Below are 25,509 nucleotides of genomic sequence, written 5' to 3' on the forward strand. Positions count from 1 at the left end.
TTCAAGTGATTTGTGATCTGAAATGTCTTCTGAATGTGTCCTGTCAAGTTGCCCAAAAAGTTGCCAGATGGTGAGGACACTGTGACATCACCATGACATCACCACAACATCATCTGGGCATCCTGCCACGCTGCGAACCTGCCGCTGAGTAAAGTGACCTACAGCATTGATTCTACACATTAAGTTGTCCGTAAAGAACATGAAGAAGAAAAAAAGAGATAGAAAGGAGAAGAGGACGTCACTGTGACGACTCTTCTTCTCTGTGATTGGACAAACTGGTCCAGCGGAGGGGAAACGATGATGGGAGGAGATCGGGGGACACATGCTGACCTTTTCTATTCATAACACTTCTTCTCAGCATCAATACAAAGAAGGGAGCATGGATGGATGGATGGATGGATGAATGGATGGATGAATGGATGGATGAGGAGGAGAGAAACTTTTCTCCCACCGGCCACATGAGCTGATAAAATTAAAAAAGCGTCCAATCAGATTTCAGAACAGACCGGGGTGTGACTGATGGCTGATGACATGTTGCTGGTGTTGATTTCTTGAGGTGGCCACTGTTTGTCTCCCATACTGCTAAAAGGACAGGGTTTGATGATGATGATGGTGATGATGAAGGTGATCAGGACGCCTCAGAAGTTGAGGTGTCTCTGGCTCGGCTGGTGCAGGTGCACGGTGCTGGCCTTCGGGGGGCGCAGCAGATTGAGGCGTCGCAGGGCGTTGCGGGACAGCGGTTGGGTGCGCTGGGCGGTGGTGCTCGCTGTCCGCTGCTGCAGGATGCCGGCGCGGGTGGAGAGCGCCGCAGCGTAGCAGGCTGAGTGGAGGCTGGAGCGACGCTGGACGACCGCCACCTCTGGCCTGTAGGGGGCGACAGAGAGACAGAAAGGTGTTAGATGGAGCTGAACTGAACAAATGTGTTGTGGTGCTCAGTGGTGACACTCCAGCACCATGAACCCCCTGACATCAGTTAATGTTGAACATAAGCTCTAACAGATGTTGCTGCTGCTCTCAGGACTTTACCTGTGACGAGAGCCGTCCAGAGTGTGTCTGCTCTTCTCCTTCCCAGCGGAGGGTGTCAGGGCAGCGGGCACATTTCCAGGCAACAAGCCCAGCTCCAGGTCAAGGGAGCGTGGCAGGGGGTCGAGGCTCAGCCTGGGGGGGCTGTGGTGGGCGTAGACGGACATGCTGGGGTGTTCGATCAGCAGGTTCTCCAGAGGGCTGGTCTCCAGGAGGACGGGCTGGCTGCCGCGGCCAGTGAAGCAGGGCGGCGGGGTAACAAACCAGCTCTCCTCCAGAGAGCAGGCGTCCAGACGGAGGAAGCCGCTCTCCTCCTCTTCGTCGTCTTCGTCCTCCTCCTCAGCCCCGCCATCTGGGTCGGTGTCGGCCGTGGAGTTGAGGGAGGTGCAGGAGGCGTAGCGGATTGGGGGGCTGGCCATGGGGGAGGGGATCATTACCAGGTCCTCCTCCTCGTCCTCCTCTTCCTCAGGACCGACGGTGGATCCAGAGAGGCCGTCACCACACTGACCGGAGCAGGCTTCAGCTGCAGGGAGAGAAACAGCTGGATAAGTGCTTTGATACATCACAAAGGGATTTTTACTTTACACGTGTATGATGCATTTAAAATGTAGTCATGTCTGAGTGACTGATCCCTGATATGCACTCCAAACTGGATGTGGATGGTGGCGCAGACAGCAGACATGCACATGGTTCCCTACATTTGACACTGGTTGTTTGTGCATGCGCTGCACACGCAGTCCATGTAGCCATAAATCTCGGGCAGCACACGTGTGTCCATATGAACAACTGGACGTCAGCAGCTGACTCATTTTACCTCCCCTTTTCTGGATAATAAATGTATGTCTCTTGTCACCAGTTTTCACCGGGACCATTTAGAAAGTAGTTCCTGTGAGTAACATTTAGTGCTCAGTTTTAGCTGATCACAATTATATCAGTATTTGTGTGTTTGATGGCCAAGACAATTTGTGATGAAGGTAAAATGTGTCACACACACTGTTATAAATCACATCATTATTTTTACATTCTTTTCTTAAGTGCAATTTAAATGCAAAAACTACCATTTCCAGTAAAATCACAACTCATATTGCAATCATAACACCTGTCAAATTAATGTTTATGATTTTTTGCAAGTTGTGCAGCCCTAAATTGCAGTCAAAAAATGTTTAAGGTCAGTATCTCAATCTCAGTTAGTTTATTTTTACACTGTAAAATGTCCTGCTCAGAGTATATCTTGGTCACTGTATCCATGCTGTCTTTGGTGAAAGTGCTTTTAATGTTTTGGCTCTGTCAACTTTGTGTCACCTACAAGTCTCCGTAAACTAGATTCTATTATAAGCATGAGAGATTTAAAAATTCTTGATTCTAGTTAAATGTCTTTCAGGCTCTTAATCGGACCAGCTGTTGTTTTGCTGCTGGAGGTGAAACTCCAGTGTAGTATCTTCAGTGTGTCAGCAGGTGGCACTGTGACCCGTCTGTGCTGCAGCAGCTGTGACATGTAAACAATCATTTTCCTGATGCGTAGCAGCCAGAGATCTAAAAAAAAAAAAAAAGAAAGAAAAAAAAAGCAGCCAGAGATCTGCAGGCAGGCGAGCTGACAGCCCAGCATCACATGTCCAACTGAAACCGCAGCCTGCACGCATGTTTCTGTTTGTGCATCTACAGACACGTCTGCAGGCTGCTAAACCCGTCTCACACTATCAGAGCTGCTTAATCTGCTCACCTGATCCTTTCACTGCGTCCGTCCTCTGCATCAAACTGCAGGAACAACCACTGCACATTTGTTCGCATTGAAATCATCATGCACAGTAAATGTGTCGACATCCTGCACGTCTAACAAACAGACGTTAGCGTGCCAAAATCTGGGAGTCAGGCTCTTGTTTTGATCCAAAAATGAGCTTCTAATGATTCACAGAGACGCAGGAAGTTATGAAAGGAAACGTGATCTCAAGCTGGCAGACTGGAAACTAAAAATAACTGTGTTGACGAAGCAGACGTCTCCATCTGATTTCAGTTCTGTTTAAGGATCTGATGTTTTCTCCAGCCTCTGAATTACAACATGCAATTTTAACTCTTAAACCCTGCAGTGTTTCAGTTTTTACCCAAACACACAGCTGGAGGAGTGAAGGTTATGAACTTATCCCCCTTCATCACATGACCTCTGTGCCCTCACTGTTTACAGTATGCATTGAACTTGTTTGTTGCATGAGAGCCAGCGTTTGGAGTTCATTTCCACACGTGACAGGAACAGCAGCCGGTGGCTCTCTCTCCCAGGAGTTCACAGAGGAATCCTTGTTTACCCACAACAGGCCCGAGAGGCTGCAGAGTGCTGACTCAGCGCCTGCCAGCTGATCTGCACACTTTATCCTCTCAGCAGCGGGACAACCCCTCGCCGTCCGAGCCCATCGGCAGCTGATCTCTTCCTCCAGAGGCTGCAGGAAACCGAGGAGGTTCAGGAGTGTGCTAACAGCTCCCGACAGCAGCAGTGGAGCTCTGCTGTTAGCGAGGACCAGTAGTGTTCTGGAGAGTTTGGCAGGCTGTGTGTCGGGTTAATGGGGTCAGTGTGGATTATGAACGAACCGGCTGACCTTCCACATGACTCAGTCTCCTCTAGGAAACACAAAGGCTCAGAGTCTGCAGAGTTTTAGTCCACACAAACATATCATTTCACTTTCAGCCACAAATCAGCTGTTTCACCAAATTTACAACATGCAAGCTGAGATTTCCAACATGACATCATGGATCAAAACCAGCCTCATACATGTGACACATGCATGAACATGTGAGAGCGCTGCAGGACATTTATCTGCGCTTAAAGAGCAACAGTCATCTGTGAAATGTTTTTAATGCCACGCTTTGCTGTTCCCTAAATCTCCTCTGTAAACAGGCCCTCTGGCTCGCAGGCCTTCAGGTCGTGACACAGTCCAAAACACAAACATGCATACAGGTGGACATGGTTACACCTGTGCAGCAGGTGTGTATGGACATATATTTTGGGATGGCCGTGCAAACTTCCATCAAACCATCTCAGAATCATTATCCCTGCAGAGGAGAAGCAGCCTGAGCGCTCATTAGTCTTGTGCAGAGCTCAGCACACTTTATAAACAGTCTGTAACTTTATGATGCACCTGGGAGAAACTCAACACTGCATCCAGGTGTGTGATGGAGTGTGTTAAACTGGGACGCTGCTCTGTGCCCATACATGTCCACCTCCATGGGCCCAGAATGGGAACTCCTGCTCCACCAGGGTCTATTTTTACCTCCTCTGGTTCCTCAGGCGCTTTTGTTTCGCGTGTTTACAGGTTGACTACCATAAACTGCCTGATGCCAGCCTGCATCACCCCCCACCCCCACCCCCAGCCGGCCTCTGTTTGTCCCCCCTCCCACCTGAAATATTCACACGGCTGTGGAATCGGAGACGACAAGTCCAGTTGGGACCGGCAGCGGGTGAACGATGGGCCAAACCACAGCTTCACTTTCAGAGCCTTCTGGAAGTCACTGCAGTGTGTCATGTTCCTGTATACAGTGTGTGTGTGTGTGTGTATGTTTTGACTGGGATCTTTTTTTGATCTCAGACAGCTCAGGAAACTTGGCTCATCTCTGACCTGCCATTAAACCAGTCTAAAGTTATACAGTATCTATGTATCTGTCCTGACTCATGTTGGTTTATTTTCACTCTGTGCAGCTTGTTAGCAGATGTTGAGCTTTAAGATTTCAGGGTTTTCATTTTCTTTATTTCTTCCTGAAATTGGTCTAATTTTTATAGGTGGCACGAGTGTAACATTTTGTGTTGTGTGTGCAACCCACTGCTGGGACATTTAAAACATAGCTGTTAGTGGTTAGCAGCTAACTCAAAGAAGAAGAACAGCAGCCTAAAATGTCCGCCAATTGAGAAAACAATGGGGTCAAGGAGAGATAAAGAGATAAATTCAAACTTGATTTACGGCGTTGAAGCGAGACAGCAGACGTCACGTGACAGCTAAACCTAGTTGAACAAGGATGTTTCTTGATGGCGAGACAGATCTGTCTGAGGTTTGTCTCAAAGTTATCACAAAACAAACATCTGCAGGTCGGCGAGTCGACGGCTGATGTGTTAACTGTGTCATCTATGCTCAAACACGTGAGCTGGATTACAACTGTCAATGTGTGCATTTACTTAATACATTGTGTCAAGCCACCACTGAGTGCGTTCAGTGTTATGGGAGGTGGTAGCAGGTTTTTTGCCTGCATTGAATTCTGCCCAGATAAAAAGAACGAAGTTAAACGAATGCTGACTATTTTCTCAGGTGACGGGAGGGTTAAGACTCTGCAGAGCTTTGTGCTTTGAAGTGATAGAATAATTAATAAAAGTGCTAATCTGATGGATGATGGTGTGATGAAACCACAAAGTGTCAGTGTGATGCAAAGTTCATTATGTGAACCAGCTGGAACAGAATATTTTACTGGTTGTAAATCAGCAGGTGAACACAGGTGAGTGCAGTGCTACATACCCAGGTAGTTGACCAGGATCCAGTCTTCGTCCTCCTCTTCCTCCTTGCCGCCTCCAGGTCTGCTGCATCGACTCAGCTCCTCCACGTCGTCCCCGAACAGAGCGCTGGCGAACCTCTGGAACATCCCTGTACGTCCTGCGGGGGCGTGAGGCTGAGGGAGGGGCTGGGAGAGGCGCGTGGCTCGGGGCGACGGCGGGGAGGCGTGGCGCGCACTTTGGTCATCAGCTGCGGGGTTCACGGCGGGGGGAAGGCTCCGGAAAGGTGCTAAAGTGCATCAATATGGTGTGGTCATGGATCATCTGCGGGCCAGCAGGCACTGGCTGGACATCGCTCAACGTCAGGGTCAATTTGACAAGTGCAAAAGTACAAAATAAGCCCTGAGAGGAGGAAAGAAAAGAGACGTTAAATCAACAGTGTGCTGCTGCGTCTGTGACGGTGTTTACTTCCTCCTGTTTTGATCTGAGGTGACCTGTAACTGACACACACTGTATAATGACATCTTTATTTACAGTGTATGTGCAGCTATAAAATAGAATATGGGTCAGACGCATATAAAGGAAGCAGCGAGTCAGGCCAAGTGATTATTAGGTTGCCTGTAACTTAATTTAGCTGCCCTCACAGTACATACTGTGAACACTTAAAAATGCATCTACTGGCTCTTTGATGCTCAGCTGTACGTTCCTCGTCTTTATGTTTTCCTCCTTCTGTCAGTGAACTTTGGCTCTGTGCCTGTGCTGCCATTTTTATTTAAATAGACATACAGATCTCCAGAGAGCATCCTTCATGATCCTCTTTAAATAAAGGTTTTGTCGTGTTTGATGAGAAAAGATCGGCTTAGACACCAGTCCATGTGTATGGAAGAGTCAAACTGCCACGCCAGAAAAAAAACAGAACACAAGATAACAAGATGTTTTCATGATATAACAAGAAAAGCATCCCGTTATAACATGAAACTTTTCGTGTTATTACCTGATACTGATCAGATGTACACAAACCTGCAACACCACCAGAAAAAAATATTAAATATATTTTTACTCCGTTGTCTATTATTAAATGTGTATTTAAAGGCCTGACGATTGATGTGTGGGTGATAGCAGGTGACAGAAGGTGTAAAGAGGCCGGGTTCATGAGCGGCCGTCAGTGAGGCAGGACTGACTTCCCGTCTGGCCTGACGGAGGCGAGCAGCAGTTGCAGGTTGTGATGGAGGCAAGCAGCAGAGAACAGCCATCCTGTCTGTGTTTTATTCAACAGTAAATAAAGAGATGTGCTGTATTCAGACACAGCTGGCTGGCAGCCCCTTGGCTGGTCTCAGCACAGTCTTTCATGGAAAGTATTAGAATAAGAAGTGATCGGTGTCGGCGTCCCGCTGCAGCTGCTGTATAAAGGGGAAGGGGGGCCTTTGGCACAATATTACTGGATTAAAGCCAAGGGTGCTTTGGGCTTTTTTTGCCCCGTGTTGTGCTTCGCAGGCTACATTTAACCCTCTGGTTGGAGGAGCAGCCAGACAAGAAACTGCAGAAACAAGACACAGCTGAAGAACTACTGTAACACCTCTACATGTTGTTTTGTTGTGTGAAGTGCAACATTAAATCCATGTGTGTGCATTAATGATACCACGGTGGTGTTTTCCTTTAGTTTCCCAAAAATAAACAGGTGAAAGTCTATTATAAACTTGTGCACAGCTTTCTCTGCCCATTTAAGCCCGGCCCTCAGCAACCACCCTCGACCCACTGGCACAGCCACGCCCAAAATAAACAGAATTTGACGATCATAAATAGGTAAAAGGGGGAAAGAGAGACATTTTTTTTACATGGTTTGATTGGCATTTTGATGGTAAGCAAGTTGCGCCATATTGTGTTAGTTGTTGTGTCATTTGCAGTGGAAAGCTAAACATTGCCATATATGGTCACAGACAACAAATGCATTATAATGCAGTATATCAACCAATAATAATGATCATTTTCTCTAACTCAGTGGTTCCCTAACTGGTCCAGCCACAGGCTACAGATTTCTCGAATTAGTTTGTGGTCTCTGTTAATCCATAGCAGGAAGCGGCACTTCAAAATAAAAACTCTGAGCTGGAAATTCAATGTACTTAAAATAAAATGTGTTTTTTACAATCTGATATGTTAGTGAGTCACTTGCGGTCCAATCAGAATGGACACACAACCTACTTTTGGACCGTGACCCACCAGTTGGGAACCACTGATACAACTAATACACACACAGAACCACTCAACTGTTGACATTAACTTTAACTATAATACTATATACTATACTACTACTATATATATAATGATATGTTAACTGTAACTATAACGATGAAAACTCAAAAAACTAGAGTAACAGGTATTGAAACAAGATAAATATATATAATTAAATACACGATCAGTCATTTTCGACATTATAAATCAGTATAAATTGATGGATGACACTAAATGTTTCGTTTCACACCTTTGTTTACAATAAGACTGATGTAAACAAACCTGTAACAATATTAGAAAACATTAAAAAAAAATGTATTCTTAGTCGCTGTCTAATTATTAAAATTGTTCTAACGCATTTCAATCCCGTGTTTTTAATCTTATTAAAGGGCGATGGTTTGGTTTGAACAACACACTGTTCCTTTAATATTTAAAGTAGCTGTTAAAATAATCACCACTAGGAGGCAGACATGAACGGGTTAAAAAAATGAGCAGGCATGAACGCCTCATCAGCGTCACACAACTTAAGGAAAGCCAAATATTGGATTTTTTCACTGGCACCTGAACGCACACCGCCTTCTAAAGGAATGCATCGACTCCAGGCTGTGATGCGTTCACACCCTCACTTGCTAGCTCGTATTTTTTTGTCATATTTGTTACACGCAGGAAAAAATAAACTGAAGCGCTCTTCTTCTTCTTCTTCTTCTGCAAAATCAAAAGCGGAAACTCCTCCGCCCTGTAAACACCGAGCGACAGACAGAAAACAGAAGGAAAAAAAAAGCTCTGAGCGAAGAAGCGTCAACAACAGCAGGCTGATAATCTGCTGCACCTGTTCCTCCTCCATCCTCCTCCACCCTGCCAGGACATCTCAGGGATAAATGCTCTGCATATTTAGATCATGATAATCATCACCGAGCACAAAGCAAAGCTCCTCTGGGTGTGTTTTATGGGAGATTAACGTCGTCAGAGGGTCACTGAGTCAGAGCTGCGGCTTTCTGTTCAACAACACCCAAATTAATGCGTCCATCACATCATTATTTATTCATCCTAGTGTTAAAACAGACGCTTAAAATCATCAAATCAGACGTAAATGCAGGGCTGCAGGATTACACGTGCATGCAGACATGGATTAAAGCCACATTACACACATTTCAGGCTGCAAATAATACACCTGTCTGTTTCAGCAGAGCAGAGATGCTTCAATATAATGTGTAGTGGGGACAGACTGTGGTGTTTGGGGCTGAAAAAGACACGATTATTTCCATTTTATGACTATATTATGATTATTAGATCATTTGGTTAGTCTTTGAAATATTAGAACCGAATATAATATATTATACTGTCTAAAATTAACAATTTAAAAGGACATAAAACAGAAATAAGCAGTACAGTTAAGTTACTGTGTGATGGACATTGTGACAGAAACAAGAGCTGCGACTGTTTGCGCTCTTTTATTTCTTATTTTGTTAATTAATCGATTGTTTTGTGTTATAAAACATTAAAAATAGTAAAATATGACAATCACATCAGGGTGACATCTTCAAATTTTTGTTTTGTCCCAACAACAACCCCCAAATCTCTAAATTCAAAGCAAGGGAAAAACAGCAAAACCTCACTTTAAAAAAGCTGAAAATAACGCATTTTGACATTTTTTACTGGAAAAATCACGAATTACCAAAATGGTTGTCGATTAATTATCACATCGATAGACTAATAGATTAATCGGCTGACTTTTCCAGCGTCGATGTGCTTCACCGACCAGTCTGTGAGACAAAACAGCCAAACTGGTCCAAGAACAAACTGGGGCAGCAGCTTGTGTATTGGACGGTTTGTTGGTTACAAAAGGGAAGGGGAGGAGGCTGTAACTCGACACCAGCTGGGCAGGACCGCAGCCTGCCTGATAAACGTTTATCTCCCCAAATATATCTCGACAAAATTCTCTACAACGTATAAAACACTTGTTTTAGTTTAGTCGAGGAAATACACGAAATTTTGCAGAGCGACAGCTAGCATAAACAGCTAGCTAGGTTAAGCTAACACTGCAGTTAGCCGACTGAAAAAGCATCGTAAACGTCAAATAACGCATCGTAACTTATAAATATTGACGTGTTTCCTACAGTATGAAGTGTCTCTAATGTGATGTGGAGGGAAATGCTCATTAGCGTGGCGATAAGAGGCACCGGAGCCGTTAACGGTCACCGAGAGGAAAACAAAGAACTCACCTGCGGCAGACAGAGGAGATGTAAACAGTCGGTTATAAATCCTTAAAAATGAGGTAGACGCGTTACTTTTCGAAAAATGGAAAAACGTGAGGTTTCTTCGCGGAAGAAATAAAATATAAAAAACGTTAATTTAAGGACTGTACATCGGGAGTCACAGTGCGGTGTCCTTTTTTTTCCTTCAGTCCGTTTCCTCCCGACTGCTCCTTCTTTTGTTGTTGTTATGGAGCTGCAACAGCTGATCGCCGCGACGTCACACAGAGCAGCCTATGGGAGGGCACGGACCAGGAGCGGCTCAGCCAATCACAGGCGGTGTTACATGGTTACATGCCTGCTGCCTGCTGCCCCCCCGCCTTCTCCTGAAAAGGACATGACTGGGCAAAGTGCTCATGTTTGGGAGCAATAACACACCGAGCCCCTGAACACAAACGCTGGTTACATAAGAGGAGGACCCGGGTCCGGCTGCCGGGTTTCCTGTTTTCTGAAAGCGCCCACACACCCGGATCATGTCAACACTTAGGTGGAACACAGTTATAAGGTTTGCTTAAAGGAGTCATAAAGTAGGGCAGAAGAAACAATGTGTGGAGGTTTTCCAAACACCTTTGACCAGAGTCAGGCTGCAGTTCAGTCTCTCAGCCGCAGTTGTGTAATAACAGCCGGTGCATGGTGAAAAACACCAGCAGGAAGTGATCAGGTTCAGGTTCAGGTTACTTCATCTGCACCCTCAGGTCGGTTTGGTTTGAAGGAATCCATCTTGACACATTTTACAAACAACACTGATACTAGTGTTTCCAGATGCCTTAAAACTAGACAAATAATCCAGCCATTAAATCCTATCTCCAGATGCTGAACAACAGCTCCAACCCTACACCTACTGAGGCCTGTAGTATGAAGCAGGATTTGGAGTTTGTGAGATAACTTCAGGGTTAACTCTGGGTTTTCTGCACTATGAAGCTGGTTCTTTTTTTTGTACCGGGATATATCACCGTGGTAACTGATGTGAGGTTACTTGCAGGGTGTCAGGTCGCCGCCTCTGATCAATCAGATCACTGAAGAGAAAATTACTCATGGATGAAAGTCCAGAGTCTCAGGTAAAAAGAGGAGCCTGTATGCTGTTAGAATCATTTCATACTTTCCACTGGTTTAAAACAGAGCTTCTCACACACACACACACACACAGATTGTTTACAAACTAAACACGTGATTTTAACAGGATTTTAACTGATGCAAAGTTTATTTCAGTCGCAGTGACAGTGTTGATATTTCACCCTCTGATTCATCACTGCAGCTCAGAATAACACGAGACACCTGTGTGATGAGAACAAGGATGAAACAGATCATATTTTATTTGTAAAATAATCCACACTCTGATGATGTCACTCATAATTGACACCCCGCCTCTTTCACATGAACGCGCTTGTGACTGAAATGAAAACCCAGAGTTGACTGAACTAGTTGATAACCAGCTTTGTAGTAATGGTTATCCAGACGGCTGATGTGACAAGTTAGTCAAACCAGATAACCAAAATATATCCTGGATAAGTTGATCTGGCTTCCCTGAAGTTACCTCGCTAACTCCAAATCCTGCTTGAAGTGATCAGGTTCAGGTTCAGGTTAAGAATAAAACATAAATCTTCACTGTGCTGAGTCTGTGGAACATTTTACCGCTACATGCATACTTTTACTTTAAATACTCTGACTACATTTCACTGATTACTCTAGTGGAGTATTTTCACAGTACTTTTACTTAAGTAAATAATCTGAATACTGTGAGTATTAGACTGTCTGAATACTTAAGATGACGATGCAACATTCCTCCTGAGTTACAGTTTAACGTCCAGTTGTACCACTTTATGTAACATCTTTTGTCACAAGCAGAGAACAAGAATCTGCAGACAGTGAGACACATCATGAACCTGTCTGTCTGCTTCCTGTGTGTCGTCATGACTGTGTTTAATCACACACATCATAATTAGACATATTCATACCCGTTGACGTGCCAAGTAGAGACGGCTCGTCATGTTTTATATTGTAGATTTTCAGCATAACGCTCTCGTCCAGAGCACCTTCAGTCTGCAGTGATGTAAACATCCGTCTGTCAGGAGGTCAAAGGTTCAAGAACCAAGAACAGGAAGTCTCGGAGTTGTTCTTTAAAAACAGAACAAAACATTTTCACAATTTAGGGTCAATATAAAAAACTGTTAATGGTTAAACAGAGAAGAGAAGAAAAACTTTTACTCAGTTTGAGATGATAAAACATCTTTTCAAGATTCAAGGACTTTACTGTCATTATGTCAGCAGAACAAAATGGTGCATGCTATTATAACCTCACACATATTTACACAAAGAATAAGGCACGAATGTAAGAGATAATAAATAGTCAATACAAAATGGGGCACCCTTTGCTGTGTCACTTCAGCCCCTCCCCCTTTCACACTATAGCTGCCCTATCTATATGTTGTGAAATAATTTTAGTTCTTCGTCTTCTTCAATATTAAGGTTAAAAGTTAAGATCCACCTGAGAGAACATCCTCACAGCTTTAAATAAAGAGCAAAACATTTGTTAAAATTCATATGATTCATTTTTACAGGTTTACATCAATCTACAGCAGTGCGTCCGTCTGTAAGATCATCATGTGTTTGAAGTGTGGCTGTCCTGTGTTTCATGATGTCAGAAAAACAGTCTGTGTTCAGCTGTGTGACGACGACTCTTCCAGCTGATGCAAGAGGGTTTTAAAGAGTTTGGTTAGCTTAAGAACATTCAAACTTTCAACATCAACACATGTGGAGATACGTGGTTTTAAAGTAACCAAAGCTGTCAGACAAATGTGGAGCAGTATAAAGAGTATAATATTTACCTCTAGCACTTTACAGTAAAGTACAAGTACCCTCAATTTGTACTACAGTACAGTAGTTAAGTAAATGTACTTGGATACATCTCAGTCTGACTGCGACTGTCCTGGTTTCAGACTTCCACCAGATTTTGGAAGTCGCCTGCAGAGATTTGATCCAGAGGGTTTCAGGGTCGGTTTTGTTTTTACTCTCAGAGGGAGTCAGTGGACGTTCCACTTGTGTACAGGCCGCCAGTGTGTGTGTGTGTGTGTGTGTGTGTGTGTGTGTGTTGGTTGTGACCCCTCGCGCCACAGAGGTCAGTGTGTTACACGCGGCCCTGCCCACATTCCTCTCTGCATGTTTACGTCCTGAACAATGAGACAAGTCGGGCAACAGCTGACACACACACTCATTATCACGGCCACAGTCAACAGCTGGAGGAGAAACTGAACACACTGTGTGTTTACAACTCAAGAGACTCTGGAGATAAAGTCATGAGGTCTAAAATACAGAGTCAAGCATTTGAGAAAATATACAATTATAATACATAATAAAACTAATTTGAGAGAAAGAGTGAGAGGATTAATTTATGCTCTGGATGCAAAACAAACTGAAAAATGCTGCTGTAACTGAGTACATTTACTCAAGTACTGCACTTAAGTACAATTTTGAAAGAAGAAAAGTTTCCTGTCATAACATGAAAATATCTTGTAAAAACATTTGTTATAACATGAGACTTTTAATGTTTTTTTGTTGTTGTTGTTTGTTTTTTCTTCCATAGTAAATAAATAAATAGGTAAATAACCACAAAGGTAAATAAAAAAGACGCTTATTAGAACAGAAATATCAATTTATGTCATAATTTATTTTATTATTAGTGCTATATTTATTGTCATATTGTATATACATCACTTAATTATATTTCACTTTGGCATCTTCCATGCTCCACAGAACAAAAGTATAAAGTGTCATTAAAAACCAAATACATAAAGTACAAGATAAGACTTCTAATCCCACACAGGGGAAATTTACACAAGTAGCTGATCCTGAGAACAAACACACTCGGCTGAATATACATTACTCAGTAAGTGACAACAACAGGAGGTCGTTGACCCCGCGGTGCCCACAGAGGACAGTATTGTGCAACACTCACAGTAAACATTAGCCACATTATATAAAGATGCAGCAGAAGGAAGGAGGCTGAACACTGTTGTGACGGATGAATGTGATGTGTTACAGTGATCGCCTATTATGCTGGCAGAGAGGACATTTTGTCCAAGACCCTCCCCCTCCCACACACACAGAGTGTACTGGACACCTTGTGTGCTTCATTAGTGCCGCAGTAACAGCTAATGAGAACGATATGACTCATGTTAGACTCACTTTATATCAAACAAGCTGAACATGAGACTCAAACGTCTCTTTATACAGTAAAAATACCTGAATCATGTTTTCATCTGTGCAGAAATCCTTCAAGATAACCTTCCTGAAATAACTGAAAATTATAGTATAGAACTAAAGTCACACTAAATGACAAACTGTCTTGTTGATAAGACACAGCTATAAGGCTCTGTTTATACTGAGCAGCTCAGTTCAGTTCAGCTCAGTTCAGTTCAGTTCAGTTCGGTTCGGTTCAGTTCAGTTCAGTTCAGTTCAGTTCAGTTCGCTTTTTCCCCATTTCCACAGTGAAAGTTGTGGATGGTACCAACAGAAGCGTTCCTTAGCATCCCCATGTTTGGTCCCCCCTCTGTTGGGGTACCTAGCACACAGATCTGATACTAAAAGGTGGAGCTGTGAACGCTGCAGTCTGATTGGTCAGTAGAGGACGGTCACTCTGCTCAGGGCTGAGTTGTGTCTGGTTTTGAGGCTCATGTAACCACTGTTCATACTGTGGAGAGTTTTATTACTAAACTGTAACTATAAAATGAAAGGATGTTTTGCTGCCTCTCACAGCAGCTGGAGTCTGAGAAAAAATAACTTCATTCACTGGGCCGACTGCCGGCAACTTTTAAGGTGGAACGTTAACTTGTAATGTTACTCAATGCATGAGTTGATGACGTGAATCCATCAGCACACCTTAAATGTCACTGTGACAACTTTTAATGAGTGGATCTTCAAGCATTTATACATATCAATTTCAGCCGGATTATGTGAGCTGTATATATTCTAGTCCTCACTAGGAGAAAACAAAAGTGCCACAGAGCTTTGTTCCTGTGGGCTACAGCAACACTAAACCCCTGAGCTTGCCTGAGAAGGACTAAATGCACAAAGCTGCTATTTTTAAATAGACTGACCAAACGTCTTCTTTTGCCCAGACATGTCCACTTTTCAAGTCCTGTCCAGGGCATCCGGGGGGTGTTTATAAATTGATGATAATGTCTGGTTTTCCATATTATTTAGAACATTATTTCATATTATTTATTTATTTATTTGTCGAGTAAGACTTGAAAAGATAGCTATTATTTGACAAGTTGATTTTTCTAATACAGAAGAGACATTATTTCTATCATTATTTCATTCCAGAGATTTTACATGTATATTTATTTTTCTACAATTGAAACTTGTAAAAAGATTATTATTTTAGGCATAATAAAAGCAAGTTGAGTAAGCTCTGAGAAGCCTATCTAAATTTCTGTCTTTGAGAGATTTTGTAATATAACTGAATTTTCTATCCATACATATAAACTTTAAATATATTAAAATTATAAGGCATCTTTGAGTAAACTGCGAGTATCATTTAAGTAGGCTATCTTGTGGCCGGGGCGAGTGTCCTCTTTTTTGGAAATCAAAATATGGTCACCCTATTTTTAAATATCCCATGGAGAGAGACTCTCACTGCAGCCTGTTGTATTTTGTTGTGAAAATGTGGGCGTGCAGCCTCGTTCTGTGGACGATAAACCAGGTGCAGACTTCCATCTGTGTCACCGCTGATGAGGAAATACAGCGAGTGCTGGACGGAGCAGTGAGTGACAACAACCCCGCCCACATTTAAGAGGACTGTCTGAACAGACCGAGGGTCTAGGTACCACGTCTGAAGGGTTACTGCTGGTTCCAAAGGTGCTGGACTGAAAGGGTTTGGTGGAAACAGGGCTTCAGCTCACTGGTTCTTACTACAGATGTATGAAATATAGTTTTTTCAGTAATTTCCTAAAACAGCTGCTCACTGTAGTTTTTATCAAACACGCAGGAGGAAATAGTGACTGTTGGGGACTATTTTCAGTGGCGGATTAATCCATACATGGTGCTCCAGTGAGTATTTGTGTCACCAGGACAGTGTATGTGGGACTGAGCCAAAATAAACTTCAGCGTGTGTGTTCATGATAATGAAGGAACATGCCAGCCAGTGACACAGTGTGGCTCACTGTGTGTTTTTAATAACAATAGAAGAAGAAGAAAAATCAGGCTGTACATACACACATGGAATACACATTAGGAGATATATTCACTGTTGGTTTGGGTCTTGATTTGAAAACAGACTATCACTGATCATCTCAGAGCTGGTAGGGAGAATATCCAACTTGTACCAGTTCTTCTCCTGCTTTAGTTTTCAGAGTGCTAGGCAGCTGTGTAGAGGAGCCCATGGCTGCTGGTTGTTGGGACAAGGTTTCAGGAGTCAGAGTATTTATAAAGCTTTGAAATTTGCATCACCTGGCCTTTCCTAACGATGACTGTGAACAAGAGTCCCTGGGAAAAGTTCTCATGAGAGTTCAAATGTCTTGGGGTGCCCAAACTTTTGGATGATGCTCCTTTTGTTTTTTCACTCTAAACTTGCACAAAAAAAAATAATGCACTGATTTTCAAATGTTGAAAAGCATGTTTCATCTTTAACTTGATGCCTTGCGGAGATCGATTCAGCTTCTACTCACTTAACTATTCACAGTAAACAAAATTTTGACCAGGGGTGCCCAAAGTATGGAGAGACTGCAGCAGGTCAGAGTTCAGCGGGGGAGGTGCAGCAGCTGTGATGTAACACACCATGGGAGCGAAAAAAAAAAAAACAGGAAGGGAGCGGTGAGGGACGTCTTATCAGTGTTGTGATGTCAGATGTGGACAGGTGTGACCTTGTTATGTGGGAATGGAAAAATCTAGAGTAACATGTTGCCCCAGTGTCCTGCTTTTGTGTGTGTTTTTCACACATGGGATTTTTCCTGTGTTTGTAGCTGGAATGATTCACATGTTGAACAGTTGGGTAAGAACGAGCAGCTCTGTACGCACACTGAGAACGGGGACACAGTCAAGGTTAGAGATTCAATTCACCCTGCAACTCTGGAGGTGGAGATATAAAAAGTATCCAGGACATCTTCCTCACACTTTTTGGACAGTGCACACTGAAACTTAAAATTCCCTCCCTTTCCTTTGTGATATGTAGAGATCTAGGAAGTGGTGGGATTAAATATAATATAATAAGTATGTTTTCTTTAGTGTGTAATCACCTGGAAATAAGAATCATTGTGTTTTTGTTACCTTAGAATGAGCTGTTTATATCTACATAGGGAGCAGGTCCTCGTCTACAGGGCTCACCATGTTGCACCTCCATGTTTCTACAGTAGCCCAGAATGGATGAACCAAACACTGGCTCTAGATAGGGACATTAATGTTTTTGCATTTTTACGTTTGCCACTGTAGTAAGAAGCCTTTAAATCACCTGGTCTATTTGTTTTGGAGAGGAAGAGACCTCTGAGGATAATTTGGCTCCCGCTAAAAACCTCCTGAACACCCCCTAAAATCAGGGGCTGTCAAACATACAACCCAGAGACCACAAATAGCCCATCAAAGGGTCCAGTCTGGCCCACTGGTTGACATTGCACACCTGATATTGATGCACCTGTGAAGGCTAAGGGCCGTTTCATAGTCGACGCAAAGGAACGCAGACACGAATGCATTGGGATACATCGAGACGCACTGGCCGCCATGATGTGTGCTTGTGTCTCAAAATGTGTTGTCCATTTTTTTGATACGCGACGCAGCGGCGCGTGTAATACCATGCATTGCCAGCGGGGGTGATAATGCAAGTGACGTACTTGAAGTTAACCACTTTTTGTTATTCACAGAAGATGCAGGTATGAAATATGGCGGGCGAGGAGGAAAAACTTTGCAGACTCATATGGGCACACCCCCATTTATATGACAGTTCTAGTGCCCTGCACCCTAATAAAAGAGCAGTGCTAGCTAGCCGGAACGTACCAGTGACTCTGCTACCCCCTATTGCACGAGCTATGTATTGCATTTCAAGTGTTGCCTGCGTCGCTAGCGTTGAATGTGTTGACTATGAAAGGATGTGCGTTGCTCGTGTCACTTGCATCGCTTGCTCGCATTGCGTGCGTCGACTATGAAACGGCTCTAAGGGAGCGATCACACCAAGATGAAACGCTAGAAACGCGACGCCAGTAAAACCATTGTTTTCCTACGATACGGTGCGTCTGACAAGCGTCTTTTTAGACGGGCGTTTTTGTAGATGCTTCTTTTTAGATGCGCGTAGACGCTGAAAAGTTAAAATATTTTCAACTTTTTTGAGCGTCAGTAGCTAGCACGCATTGAATAAGCGCTTCCAGCGTTTCAAGCATCTTTGAAGCGTCTGCGTCTCTTGCATCTCATTTCTGTGTGATCGCCCCTTAAGAGGTGAAAGATTTAAACACTGAGGAGGTACTTCACATAACATGCTGCCTCAGAGGCTTTTCACTCTGACCAGAATACAGCTCTCAGAAATAACAATGAAAACTTTCTGTGTGTCATATTTTAAGATATTGAAACTTGTGCAACATTTTGTCAACCAGCAGCTTCAGTACCAAACAATCTGTATCAGACTTCTGTCTTATAACAGTATGGGTGGAAACCTGCTGCTGAGGCACTGACAAAACCTCAGATTGTAAATGGTTTGTAAGGCAGGGATGACTTAACCTGCTTCTTTATCAGCTTCCACTTCAGTGGAAAATGATAAAAAAAAGTCACATGTGAAAGTGAGAAGTCGACTGACTGAATGTGGAAAAACTGAGACATACTGTTTGCACATTTTCTTCTGATATCGGGCTGTTCAACATTTGTTCAGTAAATGAACGTTTTCAGAATATTCTTTATACTAAAAAAGGAAAACTCTGAAAGGGTTGTTATTTATAGGTTATTATGCAGTGGTTTTACTGGTCCGGCCCACTTGAGATCAAACTGGGCTGTATGTGAAATGTTTTAATTCATAATGATGAACGGGAAAAGAAAAATGTGCATGTTAAATTCTTTCAAAGTATGAAATAAATTGTGCAGTAAATATGCTTACACCAGCCTAAATCAGTGATAAGATGTCCCTGTCATCCAAATGTTACAGGTGTGTCACGCCTTGCTGGGATAATGGTCTCTCCTCTTCAAATGGATAGACAACATGTTCACTATTACAGAAATGTATCATTTGTTTGGCTATTTTTTTTATTTATGGCAAGAAAGCTTACAGCAGGAGGAAGTTCAAAAACTGTCCCAATCACACAACTTTTACTTAAGCAAATAATGTGAATACTTCTTCCACCACTGTGAGTATTAGACTGTCTGAATACTTCAGAGGACGATGCAACATTCCTCCTGAGTTACAGTTTAACGTTCACTCGTCACTCTTGATGCAACATCTGTCGTCAACAAGCGGAGAAGAAGAATCTGCAGATGGTGAGACGCTTCATGAACCTGTATGTCTGCTTCCTGTGTGCCGTCATGACTGCGTTTAATTACACACATCATCGTCATTGACGTATTCATACCTGCCAAGATGGAGAACACTGCCAGGGAACATTTACTGCACCATATGTAGTACTTTAAGTACGTGATTATGGTTTTGAATGCAGGACTTTCACCTGTAGTGGAGTATTATCACAGAGTGGTGTTACTACTTTTATTTCAGTAAAGGATCTACCTGCTGAAATGCTCAGATGTCTACAAACTTTTGGCAGCTTGCTGATCATATGTACAGAGTTTTTGTTAAACGTGTTTCACTTTGTTGTAACTGACTGAATTCAAACTTTTAACACAATCACACTAACACATTAACACCAAAATGCAAACGCACCCAGGTGAGAAATACAGTGTGGGAGTCTGATGAGCTGATATCGGCCGTGAGGTGACTGTGTTCATGTTGTTTCTGAAGTCTGAGAAGTGACATCCTCCTGCTGAGTTGCATCAGCTGAGGTGGGAGGCGGGACAGACCGCAGAGAGCTAGCAGGTCATGGCTCTCACTGTCTGTCAGTCAAACTCTGTGAACTACTTCTCAGCTGGCTGCCCTCCAGCCCTCAGCTCATAAAGTCAGTTAATAATAGCGGTGAAGTCATAAAACGCAGCCTGTTTGCTTTCTCCATCAAAATAACATGAGGAAGAAAGTGAGTCAGCGACTGGAAAAAAACACAGTCTGTTTGCATGTGAGATGATCCACCAACTATAATCATTATGTATAATGATTAATGGGAAGCCAATGTCCACATACACTCACCGGCCACTTTATTAGAAACACCTTGCTAGTACAGGTTGGACCTCATTTTTAATTCTTGGTGTCACAGATTCAACAAGGTGCTGCAAACATTCCTCAGAGATGTTGGTCCATATTGACATGATGACATCACACAGTTGCTGCAGATTTGTCGGCTGCACATCCATGATGAGAATCTCCCGTTCCACCACATCCCAAAGGTGCTCTATTGGACTGAGATCTGGTGACTGTGGAGGCTATTGGAGTACAGTGAACTCATTGTCATGTTTGAGATGATGTGAGCTTTGTGACATGGTGCGTTATCCTGCTGGAAGTAGCCATCAGAAGATGGGTACACTGTGGTCATAAAGGGATGGACACGCTCAGCAACAATACTCAGGTAGGCTGTGGTGTTTAAACCATGCTCAGTTGGTACTAAGAAAATCTCCCCCACACCATTACACCACCAGCAGCAGCCTGAAGCGTTGATACAAGGCAGGATGGATCCATGCTTCCATCTGAATGTGGTTTTTCCAATCTTCTATTGTCCAGTTTTGGTGAGAAAACCCGTGTGAATTGTAGCCTCAGTTTCCTGTTGTTAGCTGACAGGAGTGGCACCTGGTGTGGTCTTCTGCTGCTGTAGCCCATCTGCTTCAAGGTTGGACAAGGTGTTGTTGCTTCAGAGATGCTCTTCTGCACACCTTGGTTGGAACCAGTGCTTATTTGACTTCCTGTTGCCTTTCTATCATCTTGAGCCAGTCTGGCCATTCTCCTCTGACCTCTGGCATCAACAAGGCATTTTGGCTCACTGGATATTTTCTCTTTTTGAGACCATCCTCTGTAAACCCTAGAGATGGTTGTGCTGAAAATCCCAGTAAATACTCAGACCAGCCCGTCTGGCACCAACAACCATGCCACGTTCAAAGTCACTTCAGTCACCTTTCTTCATCATTCTGATGCTCCGTTTGAACTTCAGCAGCTCATCTTCAACATGTCTAGATGCACTGACGAAGCATGGAAGGAAATAGAGGCGGAGCTACAGCTGCTAGGTGAGACACCTAGCAACTAGCAAACACACACACAGACACACGACAGTATATAATGCTCACATAACGTTAGGTTATTTTCGGACATTTTAATAATATTTTTCTGACATTTTTATCAACATATTTTCAGACATTCTATAACCATTTTTTCCTGGACCTTTTGTTTTTGGACCTTTCAATAACATTTTTTTGAAAATTTAAACAATATTTTTCTGACATTTTATCAACATTTTTTCAGACATTTTAATAGTATTTTGCAGACATTTTATCAGCATTTTTTTCAGACATTTCAAAAACATTCTTTAGTAAATGTTAATGATATTTTTCAGACATTTTTATGAACATATTTTTGGACACTTTATCAACATTTTTTCTGACATTTTATTTCCATTTTTTTCTGGACCTTTCAATAACATTTGTTTTGAAAATTTTAACAATATTTTTCTGACATTTTATCAACACTTTTACGGACATTTCAATACATTTATTTCAAAAATCTTAATCATATTTTTCTGACATTTTATTACTATTTTTGGGGGCATTTTAGCAACATTATTTTGAACATTTCAATAACATTAAAAAAAAAATTGATTTTTTTTTGCGCATTTTATCAACTTCTTTTGTGCATGATCTTAATTTTTTAATAAATCTGTATGATGCAAAAAGCAGCTGCCCAAACTTATTTTCACATTATCTAATCTGGCTTCCAGTCAGAAAACTTAATCTAAAACATGTCAGTACAAACAATCTCATGCACGGATGAGTAGCGTGCCTGAGCATGCTTTTTTATTGTAATGTTTTGTGAAGATGCATGTGTTTATGAAGTGCTGAGCTTACAACTGGATAAATGAGAGTTGGAGTCTACTGCACGAGTTGTGTGAGAGTTTGTAAATTAATGTTTTGATGCAGTTTTGCTGTTGTTGAACGTGGACCCTGTTAACTTCAGTTCATGAACAATGTTCTGTTTTGGATTCTCTGCTCACCGTGGAGGCATGACAGAATATTTTACTCACACAGTCAACACAACACTTGATATACAAACATTTTCCAGGTGAAGTATTCCTTAAATAAATTAAGAAACTTATTTTAATGTTTTAGAAAATGGCAGAGGTCCCACCTGTTGAATTGTGGCTGGAGGAAATAAACTTTCTCACCTGAAGAAACAGTTCTCTGTTAAATAAACAACCAGGACCAACCATTTCTCCTGTTTAACTATATTTTTGGTTTGCTGCTGTATCTTTGATTCTAAAGCGAGGACTGATTGGTTATACTGAATGTTTTCACCACAGCTTCCTCAATAAAATAATATTCAAACCCACACCTCCTCGTGAATGTAAATCTGCTAAAAAAAAAGACAGAAAAGAGGATTACTAACATTACACACAAACTGGAATCACTTTCATTTTGACATTTCTGCTGAAAACAACCCCAGAAGCAGACAGAGAGATAAGTTAAAAAAATACCTAAACAGATCAATTGTGAGACTTTGGTTTACAAAGCCTGGTTGTGTCACACAGAAACACTGGTGGATGTTTGTTGAGAAAAACAAACTGTGGAGAAAGAAAATGAAGCAAAGACTCACGTTGCATCATGAAGACCTCCATGTTTCCCTCCACAGACGGTCGATGCAAACAGGATTATTGAGCATGCTGCAGCTCTGTCGATAGAAGTGCTTAATAACAACCATCACTCATTCAGTCCCACTTCCACTCAGACTCGACACAAGAGAGAAGAGCAGAGATGGAGAGGAGACTGTGTTTGTGAATCAACCTCAATAGAAAATAACATCAATGACTGTTTGTTTATAAGAAATGGAAACAGTCTGAGTGAAGGAGGCTGCTTGGTTCAATAAATGCTTGAACAACATTAACACAGAAAATCCATGTGGAGGGCCAAGTAGCCGAAACATTTCACCCGGCCCCTCAGCCCCAACAAGAATCTGGAAACCCAACCCCTGGATGTGAAAACACAAAGCTGAGAGGTGAGGCCTGAGTGGACGCTATATTGAGAATATTTTATCTTTCCAACAGTGAACTGAAACAGTTGTCTATGCTCACTTTGAAGCCACCTGACTCCATCGAGAAAACCAGTAATTTTAGCTTTGCAAACACAGGAGCTGCTGGTTGTCTACTGCTGCTTCGATCACTTAGGAACTGCCTACACACACACTGTCCTGCACCAGAAGGAACCCAGGGCCTGCTGCATCAAGAGGAACCCAGGGCCCGCTGCATCAAGAGGAACCCAGGGCCCTCTGCACCAGGAGGAACCCAGGGCCCACTGCACCAGGAGGAACCCAGGACCCGCTGCAGCAGGAGGAACCCAGGGCCCACTGCACCAGGAGGAACCCAGGACCCGCTGCAGCAGGAGGAACCCAAGGCCCTCTGCACCAGGAGGAACCCAGGGCCCTCTGCACCAGCGTAAGGTCTGACAGTCACTCTGAGGATTTCATCCTGGTACCTAACAGCAGTCAGGGTACTGTTGGCTATGACATGGAGGTCTGTGTGACCCTCCAAGGATCAGCCTCCCCAGACCATCACTGACCTACCACCAAACCGGTCATGCTGGATGATGTCACAGGCAGCATAACGTTCACCACGGCATCTCCAGACTCTTTGACGCCTGTCACATGTGCTCAGTGTGAACCTGCTCTCATCTGTGAAGAGAACGGGGCACCGATGGTGGACCTGCCAGTCCTGGTGTTCTCTGGTGAATGATGGAGCTGCACGGCAGGCTACTGGTGTGCATGTTTCTGACAGTGTGGTCAGAAACATGCACACCAGTAGCCTGCTGGAGGTCATGCTGTAGGGCTCTAGCAGTGCTCCTCCTGTTCCTCCTCACACAAAGGAGCAGATAGCGGTCCTGCTGCTGGGTTGATGCCCTTCTACGGCCCTGTCCAGCTCTCCTGGTGTAACGGCTGGTCTCCTGGTGTCTCCTCCATGCTCTTGAGACTGTGCTGGGAGACACAGCAAACCTTCTTGTGCCATCCTGGAGGAGCTGGACTACCTGTGCAACCTGATTGGGCTGCAGGTACGGCCTCATGCTACCAGTAGTGCCAAGGACACTAGCAGAAGACCAAACTAGAGAATAATCAGTCAGGAAGGATCAGGAGAGAGCAGCTGTCTGTGGACACCACATGTAAAACCATTCCCTTTTTGGGGGTTGTCTTGCTTTTGCCTCTCCATTGCACCTGTTGTCACTTTGATTTGCACCAAAGCAGCTGAAACTGATTCACAATTACTTGTGCTTCCTGAATGGACGGATTGGTTAATCTAAACATAGTGTACACTTAAACTGATGTTGATTTTTTTTTTGGTGGCTAAAACAGGTGTTTCTGCTGCCCGCATCCACAGCAGTACATTGATTAGCTTCTGCGGCAGTGCTCCTGTCTGCTTCTCCAAACGGGGTGTGTCGACTGACATCTGTAAACAATACACTGACTATGGTTAACAATCTCATACAACCCCACAACAAAAAATCAAAACTATCCCTTTAAGGTTTAAGAGTTATTAGTTCTTGTTTAGGAGGATCTTTTGCAGCAAGTTTGCATTAACCAACAAATATTTGCCTCCAGGCTTCAAAACGTTTGCCACAGATAACACATGTTTCTCCTCTGGCATGACTGACATGTAAACATCCACAGGGAAGTATTCAGCAGACTGGCTTGCCCTGCAGCTCAAGTATGTGAGCTGAAGAATCAGGTCAGCTGATCTTCTTTGAGACGGCAACATCTGTACGACACCAAACCTGTCAGGACACATTCTCTGCTGCAGGCTGGTAAAGTCACTTTCAGCTGATCTGAACAAAAGCAGTCGGTGTGTCACCTAACCTGCTGCACAGACGACTGTTTGACTGAATCCACTGACTGTGAGCTGATGTTTGCAATACGACATCACTTCCTCCTGCTGACGGTGACATGTTTTACGGATAAAATGCAACTGCACGATGATGAAACACTCTGAAATCCATCTGTATCCTGAACATTTTCCTCTTCAAATACTGACGTCTCCTCCACCCACAAACTTCCCTTAAAGTTTCAATACATTTTAAATATTTGTCCATGTCTGATTCATTCAACTATTAAATGTTTTGTCTACAGATTTCTGCCCACCTCAGCTTTAACTCACCAAACATCCACAAAGTTGAAGACAGAAAATTAAAGCGTAAAACCCCCAAAGTGAAACCAGAACAAAGTTTGGTTTTCACATTCAGCTGTCGGAGTGAGAGAGTGCAGCCTGTGGTGAAGCTCAAAGGTCAAATGAACGC

The 25,509-nt window shown here is 43.1% G+C and overlaps 1 protein-coding gene across 1 annotated transcript; it reads right to left on the reverse strand.

Moving 5' to 3' along the window:
• Positions 1 to 10,137, reverse strand: tp53inp1 (tumor protein p53 inducible nuclear protein 1). The gene is made up of 4 exons (XM_033640605.2): positions 9,937 to 10,137; positions 5,511 to 5,887; positions 1,027 to 1,546; positions 1 to 864 (listed from the first exon to the last, which is right to left on the reverse strand). The coding sequence occupies exons 2-4, from the start codon at positions 5,632 to 5,634 to the stop codon at positions 639 to 641; spliced, it is 870 nt and encodes a 289-aa protein (XP_033496496.2). The 5' UTR covers positions 5,635 to 5,887; positions 9,937 to 10,137; the 3' UTR covers positions 1 to 638.
• Between the last annotated feature and the right edge of the window lie 15,372 nt (positions 10,138 to 25,509).

This window comes from Epinephelus lanceolatus, chromosome 10, assembly GCF_041903045.1.
Source record: "Epinephelus lanceolatus isolate andai-2023 chromosome 10, ASM4190304v1, whole genome shotgun sequence".
In the NCBI taxonomy this organism is placed as follows: Eukaryota; Metazoa; Chordata; class Actinopteri; order Perciformes; family Serranidae; genus Epinephelus; species Epinephelus lanceolatus.